The sequence below is a fragment of the Candoia aspera genome, chromosome 12 (genome assembly GCF_035149785.1).
Source record: "Candoia aspera isolate rCanAsp1 chromosome 12, rCanAsp1.hap2, whole genome shotgun sequence".
NCBI classification, from domain to species: Eukaryota; Metazoa; Chordata; class Lepidosauria; order Squamata; family Boidae; genus Candoia; species Candoia aspera.
The window spans coordinates 9,403,616-9,422,796 of record NC_086164.1 but is presented as its reverse complement, the minus strand read 5'-3'; the positions used below and the strand labels follow the sequence as shown (position 1 = coordinate 9,422,796).

The 19,181-nt window shown below is 35.0% G+C and overlaps 1 protein-coding gene across 1 annotated transcript in view; it reads right to left on the bottom strand.

Moving 5' to 3' along the window:
- DIAPH2 (diaphanous related formin 2) overlaps positions 1-19,181 on the bottom strand; it is a 265,682-nt gene that overhangs the window by 204,647 nt on the left and 41,854 nt on the right. Inside the window, exons 7-13 of the mRNA XM_063313683.1 lie at positions 15,133-15,207; positions 14,968-15,037; positions 12,857-12,993; positions 11,518-11,626; positions 8,662-8,772; positions 2,324-2,442; positions 1,209-1,325 (exon numbers count right to left, since the gene is read on the bottom strand). Of these exons, the coding sequence (XP_063169753.1) occupies positions 1,209-1,325; positions 2,324-2,442; positions 8,662-8,772; positions 11,518-11,626; positions 12,857-12,993; positions 14,968-15,037; positions 15,133-15,207 (738 nt within the window). The remainder of the gene's footprint in view (positions 1-1,208; positions 1,326-2,323; positions 2,443-8,661; positions 8,773-11,517; positions 11,627-12,856; positions 12,994-14,967; positions 15,038-15,132; positions 15,208-19,181) is intronic.

The window sequence follows — 19,181 nt, the reverse complement described above, 5'->3', positions numbered from 1 at the left end:
TCTCCCTGAGATCTGGATGGCCCCAACCCTACTGGCCTTTCAGAAGGATGTGAAGACATGGTGCTTTCCCCAAGTGTTAGGGCCAGGATACTAGTAGAGCATGATTTGCCTGTTGGTGTGTGAGGGTTCTTTTTGAGGCATCTTGGTTATCAATCAAAGAGAATATTTGTAGCTCAGAGTTGAACTGTGGAGTCCTTGGTGCTCTCTGAGCCTTGTTGTTTTCTTGCAGATGTTTCATTGCCAGACGAGGCAATGTCTTCAGTGAGAGCACTGAAGATGTTTCCTAGTCTGGCAATGAAACATCTGCAAGAAAACAACAAGGCTTAAAGAGCACCAAGGATTCCACATCTTCGTTATCGTTTGATGACCATTCTTAATTGTATTTTGCAGTTTTTATATATACGTATAATTTCTTAATATGATTTTTAAAATTGTTTGTTAGTTGCCAGAGTTACCTCTTTAAAATAGACAGCCATATAAATGTTCCAAATAAACACATCATGCATAGGTAGAAATATCCACAAGGAATTGGGGTAGGGAAGAAAGGAGAGAATAATCCCTTATCTTCGCACCTTCTGAAGCTATTTCCACAAACTCAGGACGATGATAAATATGGACATTGGTACATAGTGCTAACCTGAAGAATGTCCAGAATGGATCAAATATTAGGTTTCCTGTGCCAAGTACTCCTTCTCCTCAAACTAGATAAAAATGGGCACTAGAATAGATTTCATTGTTTGCTTGCTTCAGCGTGTGAGATCGTAATTTTTAGTACTGGGCATTTTATTTAAATGAAATTGCTTATGGGCACTGAGAAGGAAACTTTTTCTTCCTCACTTCTACTATTTTTTTCTCTTCTTCCTTAATTTAATGCCTTAAATACATAATTTGATGAAAAGGTCCAGAATTAATCAGATTTACCTGAATTAGACTTATACTCGAGTAGCCCTCATGTCTAAACTTAAACAGAATCACAAGGTTTGTTTTACTTCCCACAAAAATATAATAGGATCTGATCCTTTGCTATGGAATCAACTTGAATCAACAATTAGCAGTTAATTTATTAAAGAAAGGGAAATGCCTCTATGATGGTTCTACCTGAAAAAAAAAAAGGTGGGAATGCATGTTCCCTTTACTACATGACATGCTCATTTAATTAAAGAACAGGATACACCATTGAAAAATGAAAAGCAGAATAGCTGGCTTACCGTATGTAATAATCATTCCTAATGAGTAGAAAATGTTGTAAAATTGATAGAAAGTAATTTTCTGATGTTGTTTCTTTCAACATGTTATATAGCAGGTGATAAACTTCATTCACATCGGTAAAAGGACCATTAAGGAAATGTCAAAATAGCTGAACCAGAAATAACAACTGCATTTTTTTGAAAATCAAGACTGAAAGAACCTTGAAAATTCTTCTACTGTGTAACAGAATATTGGACATTAACCTGAACTTTAAACACACATTTTAAATTTCTATTTACTACCACACACAAAAAAAGTAATATTTTTAAATGATATTATTTAACATTATAATGTTTAATTGTTTAATGTAGTGATCTTTATACTACTACTAAACATAAGGTGCCTGTTTTCATTTTTCAATATGAGCAACAGCTCTTGAAGTTATTAGAACATATTAAAACAGTTAAGAAAATAAATCAGTTGAGATCACTGGCAGGCCAATAAAACTTTTTTTTTATCACAACAAATTAATAGTGCAGGTTTTCTAAAACCTCTAAGTACAAGGCCTGCTATAGATAGGGAGTTCCACAAATGTGGAGCTATAGCAAGAAAAAGCTCCAGTCTGTATCTTGGCAAAGCAACTCTGTAAACTGTGAGTTCAGTACTAAGAAATTGGAAAACCAAGGGAATAATGGAGCAATAAATTGATAGTGTACTAAACAAAGTTGAATATAACATGTGACTTGCAATAACCAGCTACTTATTTGACATCCAGCCTTACCTTACATATATCAGACTTACACCTGAGTATCCATTATATGTAAAGTTATTGTGTGACTTAAACAAAATCACAAGGTTTGTTTTAGCTCCCACAAAAACACTAACATGAACCCAATAATCTGTTTAGTACCAAGAAGAAAGTTCGATATAAGTTCATGTGTGACTCACTTAACATTACTCTTAACTGACCCATAAACAATTCTAAATAATTATTACTATTCCTTATATATTTGGCAAAAACCTCTGCATGGATATGTTTCCTGTACACTAATGTAACTTATTCTGGTTTCAAAGACTTTTCATTCTCTGCTACTATTCAGTTTTAAGGAAAACAGTATAATTTTTTAAAGGATATTCCATTTCCACCTTGATGTCATTGAGACGATGGGCCAATTCAATTAAGTCTTCCTCTTTGTTTTCATCGAATACTTTTAACTGAATATCAAGTTCCTCATTCTCCTTCTCTTTTAGGTCCTAGTGTTCCATAAAGTAATTTGAACAGTTTACATCTTCTAAATGTATAGTGCCATTAAGCATAAACATACAGTACATTAAACATTCATTCATTCTTCAACTTTGTACCTGCATGCTCCTGACAAAGTCAGATGGAAATTGAAACTGGCCAAATTTCAAATAGCAAAGTTATTAGAGTCTACCATATACTCTATCCATCCTGTTTGCATTTGTGATTCTGTTTCATCATAGTAAAATAAGTACAATTCAGGACCTTTGATGTTTTACAATATAACAAAAAAATACCAGAGTACATAACTTTGACACACATTCCAAATCCAAACTTGGCTAGAGCAAACAAACAAACAAATAAATAAGTCCAATATAATGGTTCAGAACCACCTTGACCATTATGACATGCAGTTATAATCAAATTATTTAAACATGGACTATACTGATACATTCAACCACAACAGCCCCAAGTATGGCATTTTAAGCATTCTGGTAAAAGCGCTGCTATTCTGCTATCAGAATTGTGAATGTCTATCCCAGGAAATGAGAAGTTGAAGAAACTCTTTTGCCCAAGCAATTTATGTATAAAATCAAACTAAAACTACTATCTTCAGTTGCATAGAATCTTATCCTCAAGTCTGTTTAATTTTCACTAAACAGATTTCATGAAATCTTTCCACAATCTATTTATAAAGCGTGATATTGACAGCATCTAACATTCTGAATTCTATGCATGGACCAGTTATATTAAATTCATTTTTCAAGTTCATTTGCTTGTAGTGAGGTAATATTCTTGGCAGAAGAAGCTTTTACTGTTAAATCCTGCTAAAACATGTAACTCTTCCTTCTAAGATAAGAATTTTTAACCTTTTTGTGACATGGACCTCTTTGAGAATCTGGTAGAACCTACAGACCCTTCTCAGAAAAAAAGTATTTAAATGCATAAAATAAAATAGAGATTAATTGTTCCTTTATCTTTGATTGTTTTTTCTTGTAAAACATCCAGAGCCACATTTTTTGAAGTGGACATCCGTGTAAATTCTTTTAAAAAACAAATAAATATAGACTGAATTACAAAGGAAGTCAATTATATTCATATACAATTACCAAAATTACAAATGGGTAACATGGTAATATATGTGCTTCTTTATTAATCTATTAAATCAGTAACAAAACAATGAATACATTTAAAAGATAGACAAGTTAAAATTAAAAATTTTGGAGTCTAGAGGCCATAAATCACTTTCTTGCCTACTTTCATTTTTTTTTACTACACTTAACAACAGTTGAAGATAAAATTATGCTGTCCTGATAGTTGTAGTCCTCCTCTACTTAAATGGTACTTGTGTAATATTATCAATCACTAAGAATCTCAGAATGGGTTTTCCACTACTGCATGCAGTTTTTATTTATGATTACAAAATATATTCAGGAAATTTTAATGTAGTGTGCTATAAAAATGTATTATGCTTGTGAAATTTAAAGTTCACGTATGATATCTTTGAATCCTGGTACTTATACAAGTAGTTATGGATTTATATCAAACCACTATGGCCTAAATTCAAGTACTATTTAAATATTAGTGTGAGGCTTTATTTGTAATGTATTAGAAGTGCATGCATCCAAACTTTTATAGCATGCCACAGTATCGATCGTTGGGATTAATATATCACTTTGAAGTTCTTTTATTATGATACTTTTAATCCTTTGGCTTTCAAGTAACGCTCCATAATCACATTCAAAGACGGCAATAGAAGAAGTGGGAAGACAAGGTGTGGAGTCTACAGTAAAATGTCAGTGATGTGGAGTATGTGGTTAGCCATAAAGAAAACAACTGATTACATCAAGGGATGATCTTTTGATCTACCTATCAAGAAGGTAAGCTGGATATATCACATCTTAATATGGTGATTGTTTTATTATTTTGAATGTTTACACACTCTGATTGTTTTAAAGATAGCAGTATAGAAATATTTCAAATAAATAATAAAATAAATGCATCTTCATAGACTTGTCCTTTTCTTAAAGGCTTAGCAGGAAGACAACAGATTATCTGCAAGGACATGAAGCATTTTGAATGCATTGCGCCTAGGTCACAACTTATGCTATTTAAAAACTTCTTAAATACACCATCATAAATAGTATCATCTAATGATTATAAGAATATGATGATATACTGTATCAAAAATGCCCACAAAGAAGCCTAGTTACCTCTAGTTCACAATGTAATGCCATAAACTTGGGAATTAGCATAGTCAATATAAGAATGATTCTTTCTAAAATTGGAAATATTGGAAATTTACTTAACTCTGAAATAGTCCCATTGACAAGTAAAGCTATGTTAGGGTTATATAGGCAATAAACTCAATAGAAAAAAATATAATAAAAGATCATCCAATCATTAGATTAGCAAATCTCTCCGTTTTAGCTTTTATAGATATTTAGATTTTATGAATCTTAGTCACTATTACAATTAAACACAGAAGGTAATTCTGTCTTAATGTGCCTTAAATTCTTATTTTTAAGTGGCTTAATTATTCTCATAAATTATATTCACTAAAAGCCAATGTGGTGATTTGAGGTCCTGAGCAAGAGAACCTGCAGTTGTAAGAATAAAATATTTAATTAAATGTGTGTTTCTGTCAGTCATGATTGGCTGCACAATAGCTGTCCTTGAAAACTATTGTGTAATTCATCAAATTTCTCCATGCCCTGCTTTATTAAAAGTTTGAATGATTTTATCCAGTAAATTATAACCTTCCCCTTATCATTCTGAACTTTATTTTTTAGTAAAATGGGAACCTTATGTGACCAGTTAAATTAAAATCTAAATTATGGCAAAGATTATGAAAGCATCCTGGTATGCAATCTGTTGTCCCAACTGCATTTTACGCAGATAAAGAAATTAGAAATATATCCATTTCCTTTGAAATGTGGAAAAAAATATGAACACTTTCAAAACGAAAATTTCACCCAACACAATATACTGTGTTTTGCTGTGCTATGAAAAACAATATATCATGTTATGTTTCAACATGGTAATCATAGAGAAAAGTGAGGTGAGGTTATGGCTTGTTGTATTTCCAATATATATTGTGCTGCTATATAGCTTTGCAATCATAGAATCCATTTTTTTTGCAGGAGCAAATGGGAGAGTTTGAAAGTCAGGATTTCTGAGAATCATAGCTTATCATAAATAAACTAGTATACTATGCTGCTCAATCCTTCACTAATGACTTCCTTTTGCTAATTGGAACAACATGAAGAGCCTCTTGCCATGGTGCCTCTATTTGTTTTCTGAACTGGGATCCTCAACTTGCTCATTGTTTCCTACTCTGACAGGAAACCAGGGATCTCTGCTCAAACCTCATGATAAACAGACAGGCATATCAACTTATAAAGACAAACATACATACAACCATACCAAGATTATGCTATGACTCCACTCAGCAAGTTTGTCAATCCCTCTATTAATCTAGTACAGTGTTTCTCACTTGTATGCTGGCTGGGGAATTCTGAAGTTGAAGTCCACACATCTTAAAGTTGACTAGGTTGAGAAACACTGGTCTACTAAGTTCCTAGTGAGTTCCTGCAAATACTTTTTTTTGCATTTGTTGATGTGGTAACATCCTAAAGCAGCATAATGGAAAGGAAAACTTAAATGACAAAACATGTCCATAATGGTGGGCATGTTTATTTTACAAAGTTTAGTCAATGATGTTTTCGCATTATTTAACTAAGAAAGAAGAAGGGGAAGCAAGGACCTGAGGAAACATGCACCCACTTGACGAGTATATAGAATATCTTCAAACAGATCATGACTGGTTACCTGTCATCCTAAATGGAGGTCTCCACACTGCAATATTTCCTCACAAGTCCCAGTTTCATATTTGGACTTCGGGATGAAGCCGATCTCTTACATACCACTTAATATCCTGCACTTACAAGCTTTACAGAAAGCTGTACTCAGCATTTACTGGCTATTCGCCAAGGTATCCCTTCTTCTAACAAGAACTGAGATGACCTAAAAGATGCTCTATATCAACTTCATTTGCAGAAACTATAATCCAAGTCCAACCTAAAATCTAGGAAAACAAGCTTTAAAAGGGCACGCTGATTAAACTGAAATAATGGATTTCTTATTTTAGTAATGAAATAATTCACTAGAGGTCTGAGAACATGGTATTTTAAAGCTGTAAGAAAAAGACGTGATGCATTTTCAGACATCCCCAACAAAACATATTAATTTTACTGCATTTGCGTGATCAAATGCCAAGTGTTCAGGGCTGTGAAAAATTATAGCTGCATGCTATAAAATGCAAAAGGGTTTGCTGATGCAAACACAGTTGCTGGAGATTTCCATATCAACCATCTGTACCCATTTAATACTGTTAAGATACTGGCAGCGACTGACATGTTATATCAAAAAAAAATGCAGAGCCTGTAATTAGGTACAAATGTTATCCAGCTGTATAAAAACCTGGGAATACCCCTATATTCTGATATAGGTCATCAGGGTTTAAATCATCTGACTAGTGGGTCACACTTCAGGAAGCCTATATGGTTTTCCTTCTCCCCCATAGACATTCAGATCTTAAATTCTTCTGCAACATGGTAGAATTAGTAATTGCCTTTTCTGTTTAAGAGTAGAAGCAGCTAAATGTGGAGTTTTTAAATAGTTGGCTAAAATGAACTACGTGGTTCAATTGGAGAAGAATTCTCAACTAACTGGTGACTTCCACTCATTTCAAATACCCCCTAAAGTGGATTTATGTCTGAATGAAGATGCTACCAAACAATGTTTAAACAGAAGACCATAATCTTTCTGACCATCCTTTCTGCCATGAGCTTGACCCGAGCCAACTTTTTAAATCGATGCTTTATGGAGAACAAATTAGAGGATTTGGTCCCATTTTTAGGCAAACAAAATGCCACATCATAAACTGCTTCTAAACGATGCAGAATTTGAGAAGGGTCCATTCACTGTCACAGTGAAAATGGACTATTTTGGAATAGCATTGGGATTTTGCCTAAGTCAGAAGCCTTTATCCTGGTAATTTGTTTACAGAAGCACTAATTTAATTACCTATTTTAATTTTCAAATACATGAGACTATTACTCTTTTCCTAAAACCATTAGAAACATTAACGAATAACGGGGTTTGGCTTCTGCCACAGTTTTCTGAGAAAAAACATGTGTGCGTGCGAGCATGCACACACACACACATATATTTAAGATGGTGATATTTATTTCAACCTTTCACAAATTCGGAAACAAATGAATAGTAGTAAAAACACTCATAGTATATGTCACATAAATAATCTATCTGTTTATTATTAACTTTGGAATTGGAACCTTTTCATCTATGTAAAAAAGCAAGCTATTTATTCACATTCATTTCTCCTCTGCAGATTGTGTGGGAATCAAAATCATCTACTAGCCTTGGTTAAAGCGCAGCTTAATTTTGAAAGGATCAGATGAACAGCCACATTTCTATAGTTTGTTTTCTAACTGGGCCTCTGAGGAACCATACAATGTGCAAATAATTCATTCCTTCATCTGCATTCCTCTTATTCCTAGTAAATGAAATACTGCATTTACCACATTTGTTTAAGAGACTCAATAGTAGTACTTCCTCTACTTAAAGATAGAAAATAGCTATCTTTTCTTTCAAATTTAAGGGGATTTTTTTTTAATGTGAAGAGCTTCTCTGGTAAGATATATTATACATTATGCACATAATATGCTTTCCTTACCTAAATAAGGGTAAAAATAACAATATAAAATTAACAGTGTACACAAGAGGAACAGTTATTCTTTTCCACAAGTATAAATTTTTTAATTCCCTTATACTTCCTTAGAAATCATTTGGGAATCAGGAACTAATGCTAAAACACAGCCAGCCCACGGTCTAAGTTACAGTTTGATTTAACATTTGATTGTCCCTGTCATAAGTTCATGACACTATTATATCCAATATTTGCTTTGAAATTCCCTAGATCAATAAAAATGAGTATAAGCAATGATTTGTCATAAAAAAAAATATTTTCAATTGTTGAACATTTTTAATCTGCAGCATTCTGCTCCTATTTCACAATGATTAAAAATGATAAAGAACCATTAAAGTCACACTTGGCCGTATCCTGCAAGACTTGTGTAAGATGTATAATCGTAAGGCAAGCAATCGTGGTACTTGGTGCATTAGCATTTCTTTTGCAACTAACTTACTGGTAATATTTTCTTTAGCCCACAGCGCAGGAATTCATTTCTCAAGTGTACCCTAAAATCAAGCTCTTCTGGAGAAGTGACAAGGGCATTTATGAACTGCATGCAGGCAACCTGTAATTAGAAGTTATGGTTAATGTAGCTTATTAGAATCAGCACACCCAAAGCACATATGCAATAAACTTTGGAGGAAATAACAAAGAAATGTACATTCTAACTAAAAACTTGTTATAGAGAACAGCACAATGATAAACTTCACTATAATACTGTATTGCCAATAATGTATCCAGTTATTCATACCTCTGAGAAGAATGCCTTTCTTCTTAGGTCGTCCTTGCTTACCGACCACTTCTTCACTGACTATTTGAAGTTACAGTGGCATTGAAAAATGAGATTTATGACTGGTCTTCAAAGTTGCAGTCGTTGCATGGTCACATGATCATGACTCAGGTGCTTGGCAACCGGTACACATTTATGATGGTCGCAGCATCCCATGGCCATGCAATCACCATTTGCAACCTTCACAGCCAGCTTCTGACAAGCAAAGTCAATGGGGAAGCTGGCAGGAAGTCACAAGTCGTGGTCATGTGATCTCACGCTAAATAACCGCACCACTTAGTGACAGAGTTGCCGGTCCCTATTGCAGTCGGTAAGTGAGGACTACCTGTAGTAGAATGCTGTTGTTTGAGCAACAGACATCATACTATCAATGGCTTTACAAATGCTAGAAAGTAGTGAATTTAGCAAGATTAACTGCAAACCATGTTTAGAACAAGTTACTAATCCTTAATTTTTTAGAGGCAGGCTAAACAAACATAAAGATGTGACTTTTCAAGAGGATAAACATTCTCAAATTATTTATCAGCACAAGTTATACATGAAATCTATAACTTGACCATCCATAAAGTGAATATACTTTTAATATATAAAATGCTGCAAGCTGGTAAATTCTTCCAATACACACATGCCTGTAATACTGTCATTGTAGTTGCTTGAATTATCCTTGTTATGTTACAACTGTGACATAACTGAACAAGCCAAAGTACATGTCCAATCAGAAATTAATAGAGAGAAAAGGTGCCATCTGCTGTGATTGTTTTTGCCAGGAGAAATTCTGGCTTAATTGCTTGTATTAATACTGGTGGAGAGACCATTTCAGTCAGAAACGAGTTAATGAGTCTTGCAGTTGTACCTTCAGTCATGGAGTCTAGATCTGAGAGTCATAAAAATCACAAAAGTCCTTAAAGGGGATTCACTTTGGAATCACTATAATGGAACATATCACATAGGCAGCGTGCATAATGCTATCAGCACCTAGTTCTGTTTCAATGCTCCTATGTTATATGTGAAAGCTAAGTATTTTGGGTCTTTCTATTTATCCAGATCAGTGGGTTATCTTGTAAGGCCATACTAAAGATACTATGTACTTAAAAAAAAAGTAAATAAATTGTCAGTAATTCCATTTCCAAACCAAGACACTAAAATAGAACATGATATATTTAATGTTGACAACACACAATTTTATTATTCAAATAAAAGTAAATAGCAGCAATTCTACTAAGCCTTCTACCCTTGAGAGGAACTGAAAATAATAACTACAGTGGTATGCTTGTCCACCAGGAAGCATTTCAAGTCTAGCGTTGTAAAAATCAAAAACAGGGGTAGCAACGTTGGATTGAGCAAAACAGCAAATTATGGACTGATGGAAAGGAGTTGAAATTCTGAAAAACTAATCCTCATTTAGTCTATATGACCAGCCTCAGCTGTTGTTTAGCATTTTATGGCATTTACTGTCGAGGGCCTACTTTTCTTTAAGATCGTTTTGTACATCACTGTTACTCTTAAATATTATTGCTAATTTTGTTTAATACAGTTTTTATTGTTGCAAACCATCTTGTGTTTATTAGAAGAGAACGAGATCTTTTCACAGAGCAAACTCAGATGGCAATTACACTGCCCACTATGGAGCCTGAATTCAGGAAAGAAAAGGGATATCACTGCATTATAACCTGACCTTTTGGGGAACCTAATCTTTCCTTTTGGCTCCTTCCAGCACTCAAAGTTTTCAGAATGTCATGTCAGGATTACAGAAATAATTCTTGTCTTATGGACTTAACCTTACAAGACAGAAGTCACAAACTCAATCATTATCTCATTCATACGGTGGCATTCCAGGACTTGATTTTATCTCTGCAGTGATTCAGGTCTCAGATACAATATGTGAGAAGACTTGCACTTTGAACATAACTGGCCATCCAGAGAGTTCTATTTCAGCTCCATGCTCCCAGAGATCTTTGGCTGAAGAAACATCTTAGCTAAAAATGCAGAAACTCTATCATTCATACATCCTACTGCAATATTACATTAATCACGGCAAGCAGGTCATGGGGAACCAGGGCCTTTAGTGCACACAAAATAGTTGTGAGCCTTATACACAGAACTCTGGAAAAAATGATTTTTTTAAAAAAAATGTAAAGTATATAAGGGTCTTCTCCATGTAGGGAAAAGTTCTATTCTAAAATATGCTGTCACATGTAGAGGAAAGAGAAGCATTTATTTTATCATTCTATGCTTTCATAAACAGTTTTAAAAAAAGTCAATTTCAGTAAATTGTGAAGTTCTAAAACTTAGAGCAATGGTGTTTGAAATGTATTTATGCAGAATATAAAGAAGATTATCAAGCTTTTGTGACAGAGCTTTGAGATGAATATTTATTTGGGATCTGAAACTTCTACCCAAAATGATGTCACCGGAACCAAAATTGTCTACAGCCATTTTTCTATCTTTTTGCTACAGGTAGTAATTAAAATGCATTGTCATCTAATCTAATTGCCCAAGTTGTAATCAGACAAAACCCACCTGTAACTGCAGAGCTTCATGATTTTCAAGCCCCTCTACTATGTTAGCAAATCGTTCTCCATTATTTCTCTCAGCTGCACTTGTTATAGCTCCTAAAATTTTGTCCAGCCTGTAACAGAGATTTATTTCAATGTGTTGTAATATATGCATGTACTTTATCAGATAATTCAAAAAATCACACCTCTGATTCTTAAAAGCATTTTTGCCTCTTTCGTACCAAATTGATTTAAAAGCAAACACCTAAAAAGCAATCTGCTACTGATCAAGGAAATAAATCCTTGTATTTGTTGCTGCTGCTGCTGTTCCTTCGATTCTTAAATAAAATCAGATTACTATTGGTTTGGATCCTTAAATAACTAATTTGAGAAAGTTCATGGAAGTAAAATGTTCCATCCTGTATTCCTCCTTGCAGCTACCTATGCCCACACTTGAAAACTGCCCCAAATGAAATATACATAGCAAGACCTTGTTGCAGGAGACCTAAAAGAGGGACATTTTCCTTTAGTGAATTTGTTTAACTTTGACACGAGAGAATAGTACTGGCCTGGAATGCTGTTCCAGTGTGTCATGGAGGATTGTTGTTACCACAATGACACAAGTATCCTATCTGGTATGTAAAAAAAAAAAAAATCCCATTTTTTTTCTCTGCATTTACTTATGCAGAGGCTGCCTTAAGCTATACTTCCCAGAAAGACATTAAAAGAGACAAAATGCATGGAAGGAATGTACTTCTTATCTGACTATTTCTGTAGCTAAGCAATGCAGCTGTAAAGTGTGATATCATGTGACAGTGCTGCTTAGCAACAGCAGTTCTGTCAGTCCCCAGTTACCACCATTAAGCAAGGACCGTGTGGGTCATTAAGCAAGGACCTCACATGATTGCGACTTCTGACTTCCTGCTGGCTTCCCCCATTGACTTTGCTTAAGGGAAGCCAGCAGGGAAGGTTGCAAATTGTGATCATGTGACCATGGGATGCTGTGATGCTCAGAACTTCAAGGACCAGTCGTAACTACCACTCATTCAGCACTGTCACAAGTGGTCGCTGAACGAGTGGTCGTCAAGTGAGGACCATATGTTCACCATATGCTGCTGTCAAGCAACTAGTACTGAAATCATGCTCTCTTTGATCTAGAAGGTAGCAGATGGATTTATCCTCCAGATGTGAGGCCGACATCATAAAAGAGCTCTTAGTCTCTTTGGAAGTCAAGTGCCAAGAGCAAACATATGGAATTCAACATATAAAAGCAAAATTAAATTGATAACTACAGAGTTTACCCTAGAAAATAGGGCTTACAAATTTCTTCAATAAAAAATAAATAAATTGTTTCCGTTACTTACATGTTATCTTCTCCAACGATACAAATGGCAGAAAGTATTTTCACTGTCTCAGTCATTATGTTTGGTTGTTTTGGATCAATTGCTCTGGCAAGTAGGAGAAGACTTCGCTCATCTCCTAGTATTCTTTCTAGTCCATACTTGGGAAGAGAAAAAAGTGGTGTAAAAGATATGAGATTGCCAGCACACTCAATCTTAAATTCCTATAATCCCTAAACAAACCTTATAAATTACAATGTTCTGAATGAACCAGATTTGGGGAGATGGAGAGAGAGATATCCATGCTTTCTCATCTGTGTATTATGGCTTCTAATCTACTCCTCAGCCCAATTTGGACCTCTGATTTACAGTTTTAAAGACCTTTTCAGGGTACCTGAAAGATCAGCTTCTTCCTTTTATACTTCCCAGATCTTGGGATCTCCAGGATTTCCCATCGGAAGGATACTTGATGAAGATAACAGCTCCAATTATGGGATCTCACTTTTAGATACAACTTGTTCCATTTAATGTTTGCATTTAATGTTCGCATTTTTAATGTGTGGTTTATAACTATAAAGCAAGAACTTGTATCCACCAGTCTGTGCTTAGTTTAATCATCTCTGGTGGAATGATGTCTCTCCTGGGGACTTTGCCATTTTTCAGTGGTACAGTTAGTTTGGGGATTTCATCTAGAGTGACAGGAGGCCAATATGGTAGCGTCTCCTGAACCTCTTTGATGGTTATAGAGTTACAACTTTCAGAAGCATAAAGGTAATAAACCTCCCATGAGGAAGCCATGATCAGAACCTCTAATTTAGAGCTAGTTTGTCTCATATGGTCAGAGATGGTATACCAAAACATGGTATAAACCTTGATCATGGAGGCCTGAATCAATATAAGCTGCCCAGAGTATTCTAAATCAGTGTTACAGTACAACACCATCCTATAGAGTCAATGGAGAAATGAGTCTCAACAAGTTCAATGAAACATACTTAAAAAAAAAAGTACAGAATTCTAACAAAAACATTCCACATATGCAGGGAACACCTAATATATTGGGGAAAAGGGGATAGCTCTATTAAAATATTGCAAATGCTGCATATGCTGCATATTTTGGCCATGCTTACCAGGGAGATAATTGTATTTCATGATGGAAACCCAGCTTGAGGGCTATATAGCTTGTTATTTCCCTGCCTAATTTGGCACTTGCTATCTTTATGCTGTCTTTTTTTCTATGAAAACACCTCCCTAGAAAATAAAGTTTCTAAAGCCTTGCCAGCAACAGACTAAAAACATGGAAGGAGAACTAGAAAGACATTTTGGTTTCTCTGTATTTTTCTGGACATCTCTTTAGAAATACATCAAGAATAGTTCAGGGATTGCTAGTTCAAGGTATGGCGGCACTGCCACACCCTCACATAGTTTCCCTACACCTTCTCCCCAAAATTAAAGCCTCTGGTATCGCTAAATCTGGCCTCACAGGTTCACAAGAAGAGCGGAGAGATATATCCAAAGTTGCATTACTCATCCAAGTTTTACATGTTATGATCCTTACAATATTATCCCAGGATCCACAGCACTGAAGCTTCATCATGAGCAGAAGGAATGACCTTGAGGGTCAGGAGGAACAGCCACTTCCAAGACAACAGTCAGATAAGAGAAACCTGAGCCTGGGGCAGAACTGTAACCTGAAAAAAAGTCTCAGACGTGCCTCCCCCTTGTTCTCATGAAGATAAAGGGAGGGAGGGGAAACGAGCATTCAAACTTGCAAGATTCTGTTACTGTATCTTCATAATAACAGTAATATTGGCCTGCATGGCTTTAGTGTCCTAGTCTGGTCTACCTTGAAGAGCAGACCAGTTTAAAATATGTTTTTCCGTTTCTCAAGGCTACAGAAGAAAAGGAAGCTTCACTATACTTGATGCAGTTTTCAAGCCATGAAATAACATTTGAATTGGTTTCGCCTCATTCCAAATTCTTCACTTCAACAGCAATATTAAACTACAGGCAAGCCATCATCATTAGTAGATCAAATTTCCATTTCATTAAAGTCATCTCTTTCTTTAAAGACAGTCATTCATTACCAGCTAAACTGAACTTATCTGGAAAAAAAAAGTCAGGGCTGAAATCCTTACCTTATTATTCATAAACGCTTTGAGGCACTGTATAAGCTTATGTTGATTCTTCTTGTCAATACTTTCTTGCCTTAAAATGAATAGTAATAACAGCATTAACTGATGGTTCTATATTAACCATCCTTTTTGCTTCTTCTTATTTCTTCTGATACTTTCTGTACTTACTGTCTCTTATCAAGGAGTTTTTCAAGGACATCCAAGAGAAGCCCAAGGCCTTCATGACCAAAATTGTTAACCCAACTGTAAAGTAGTAAATTACAAATTAGTTTATGTTTGCTCTCTTGTGTGTTGTATATACACATAAACATTCTGATTACTGACTATTGGAGTTCCAGTGTGGCTTACGCAGATGTTGACCTTCCATATTTAACAACAGTAGTTAACAGGAATATGTGCTCAAAATACAAGAGGTATAATTCATATATATATATGAATTCGAATATATATCAAGCACCAGCTTTATAAATAGAAGACCCAAGGTTTAATCAAGATAGATTTGGAAAAACCCCTTTTTAAACCCTGAACAACTGTCCCTGGTCAATACAGTAATGTTGGATCAAAGTCCAAGTCAGTATAAAGTAGATTTATATGTTCTTATATAAAACATTCATGAGTACCACAGAGCACAAACATATGCTGGCCCATAACATTCGAATACAATATTAAGAGCTACAATATTTTTTTTCTTCAAATGAATTTTATTTATATGTATTTATATCTCTACTATTTACTAAAAAAAAAGTCATTTGCTTCTTTCGTTTACTGCAAAATTACTGGATATTCTTCACAAACCATGGTCCAAGGATAATAAGACAATTTGCTGAAAAAAGATCCTACAAAGATTGAGTAAAGCTGGAGAGCAAAAAGAATTTCCTCTATTACAATTATATAATTATATTACAAATTGTTTGTTGCAACACAAATATTTATGTGGAAATACGCTTTCTCCAAATTATTTTCTGTTCAAGTGAAATGTCCTACTTCCTTGATTTAATTTCTGAATTGTACATGTAAGGATAAATGGTAACTGACAGTTTTTTAACTTTATGCCAATCCCTAGAATATGTTGTTGTTGTTATTACTATTACTATAATTATTTATTAATTTATAGAATGAACAATACATTTTGTCTTTTCTCCTCTGCTGTTATAACAAGACAAAGGACAGGTGAAGCCATAAATTACTCATGCCATCAATAAAGTTTCTCAGTGGAATAATAAAAAGGCAATATTGGAATACAAAAATATTCTCACTTTCACAAACAAAAACAAAGAAAAAACATCTATGGGTAGGCAACTGATCTCCTGTGAAAAATCAGATACTATGTATGTAGTATTAAAAGGCAGCGTTCCTTCTTTTAATGGTGTTCTACTCTCATTGCACAATAGAATTCACTGAACATCTTCAACTGAAGTAAAAATTCATAATGACTTGAAGAAACTCATTGTGTTCCGAAAGCAGATCAAAAATCTCAGTTTCAACCAAGACCTGCTAACCTTTTCACATTAAATAAAGTGTCTGTGTGTCCTTATCCCCACACAGTTTTTTATTTCCCATCTATAGACAGTCCTCTACTTATGAATTTTTGAGTTATGACCTTTCGCCAATATGAACAAACCTGTTCACAACTTCAGCGTAGAAGGTCCCAGAAGGCAGGAAAGGGTTAGTTTACGGTGTGCCTCATATGAACTGTATGCTTGGTTGGACTTAAAACAAAACAGACTTAACGAACAGCCTCTTGGAACGTAACCTGTTTGTAAGTAGAGGACTGTCTGTACTTTTCCCATAATATACTTTCAAGGGGAAACTTGGGGGGGGGGGAAGGGGAGCAGAACCAATCTTTAGAGCAAAAAGTTATAGAATTGCCACAACTAATGTTAAGCACAATATAGATCTGATTTTTATACTGTTGCCAAGTGAAGGACCACATTTATAGATGTGCTATGTTCACAAAACTATAACCATTTGACAGTTTCCTCTGGAATTTTCTTATTTTATAAAGCATGCCTATGAAGGCAAATCTACCTTTGGAAGGCATTTAAAACCTCACCCTTACAGTTCCCAATAATTAACTTTATTCTCCTCTGTTTTTCCCCTCTCTTCCCAGAAAGTATTATCTTGAAATTTATAAACTTGCTCCTCAAATTCTTCCAGTTTTCCAAGCAGATGAACTGCCACACAAATACAAATAATTAAAATAAGCAGAGACACTTCCAGCACTATCCGATTACAATGCTTTGTTTGACTATTTGAAATTACTTATAGTCAGCATCTAAAGTTTAGTTTCTGAATGGAAGGTGAATAAGTAAAGCACAAAATGTGTCAAAATTTCCATAACATCCTGTTAATACTTCAAGCATTCTGAAACTTCAGTTATCCACTAACCCTTAAATAAGGTTTGTGGTTCAAAAATCTATGACTGCCATCCCCACCCCATCTTCCTTGGTAAAAGATTTTGGACATTCACATGAGAAACATCAAGGGGCAGCAATTAAATGCAGAATTCCAGAACATTTCAGCAGCTGGGTTTCTGTATGTATGTGTGTTCACTCTTGTTTATTAGTTTACTTTTGGCATGCATGCAAAACTCAAGTCACTAGATGTCTCTGCAGAGCCATCAAGGTTAGAACTGATTACCATCTGAGAAGCACTTCAGAATATGCATTTTAAAGACACTCAAGAGGCTTCAGAATCAAAGATGCTATGAAATAACAAATGAGAATAGGACAAGGAAGGGGCTCAAAGAAATTCATGGCATTAGCAATAATCCACACAACCCTTCCCAATTTTCTGTAACTTCTGAAGGATCCTGGCTTTTGCAAGTCTGGAAGTTAAATCTGCAGTGGTGCTGTAACTCTGGAACACTTGTCTTACACAGGATCAAGCCTTGTGGGTTCACCAGATTTTACTTTAATGATGACAGCAGAAGTTGATGGCTTTAGGTATCCTGTGGTCTTTCCTACCTGCACTTCACTTCATTTCAGCTTTAAAGTAGGAGTGAACAACCTGAGGTCTCACCTTTTTGAGGCTTCTGAAGCCACCTGTGTTCACACTGGTCAAAAAACTGGTGGTCAAATTTTCTGACATTTTGAAGTTGAAACCCCCCCAAAATACAGTGTTAAGTTCTAAAATTGGATCAAAGTGATTTAATTTAGGAAAATAGAGGAAATCCCACAAGGAAGGAACAGGAGGGATTTTTTAAAAGAGAAGACTATGAACACTCAATATCAGGAAGAATGCCTTCACCTCTAAATATATTCAAAAGGTGCTGGTGGGGAGATAAGTAAGTTTTAAACAGAGTATGTGAAAATATTAAAACATTTATAGAGATACTTTTCTGATAGAACCCAACAATACCAAAATCAGATGCATGTTAAAAGGGGATTTCAAAGTCAGCTAACAAAGACAGCAGCTGAAACTATAGACGCAACTGACAGTACCAAAAACTAGATAAGCCCAAGCATCACCATTTAACAAGAAAGGACAATTAAAACTAAAAAAATGACAATTAAAAGGGAAAGTATGGGGAAAGTTTGATACCAGCCTGGCAAAAGAGAGATAACACTCATTGGTGAGATGAATGCTAGAGCAATTAACAGGCAGAGCAACTATGAGACAGTTGACGGAGCTGGTGACTTAGACTCAACAACTCCAACAGCTTTGAGAATCTCTCAAAAATAGGTCTCAAGGAACTCAGTTCACCTTCCTCTGCCTTTATTTTGGAACTGACACATTAAGGTCATGTTTACATGTTGTGTTTCTTTGCTCACTTCACCACAGTCCACAAGAGAAAAGGTTTCTTAGAAATGGATTTTATACTGTTCAAGTATGTTGCATATTGTGTACGGTAAGGTTCAGCAAGGAAAAAATAATGCATTTTTCAAACAAACAAACGAACAATAGCAGTTAATGATAAATAACATCAACCCAGACCAAGAATGCCTGTTCGTAAAAAAATGGGTCAAAAGTGAGAATCATTCTTACTTTCTTTTGACGGGAGCCTGAACAATACTACCAAGCATGGAAAAGAGTGATTATGGAGGGTATCTAGGTGAGTTATAGTTATTTTAGATACACTAACATTTATTGCATAATTTGCTTAATATCTCTGGATAGAACCTGTTTTTAAAAACCCCGTATAATGAATTCATTCTTCATCAATCTACGTATATTTTCATGTGGTTTATTATTTTCAGCATTTCTTCTGTTGCCAG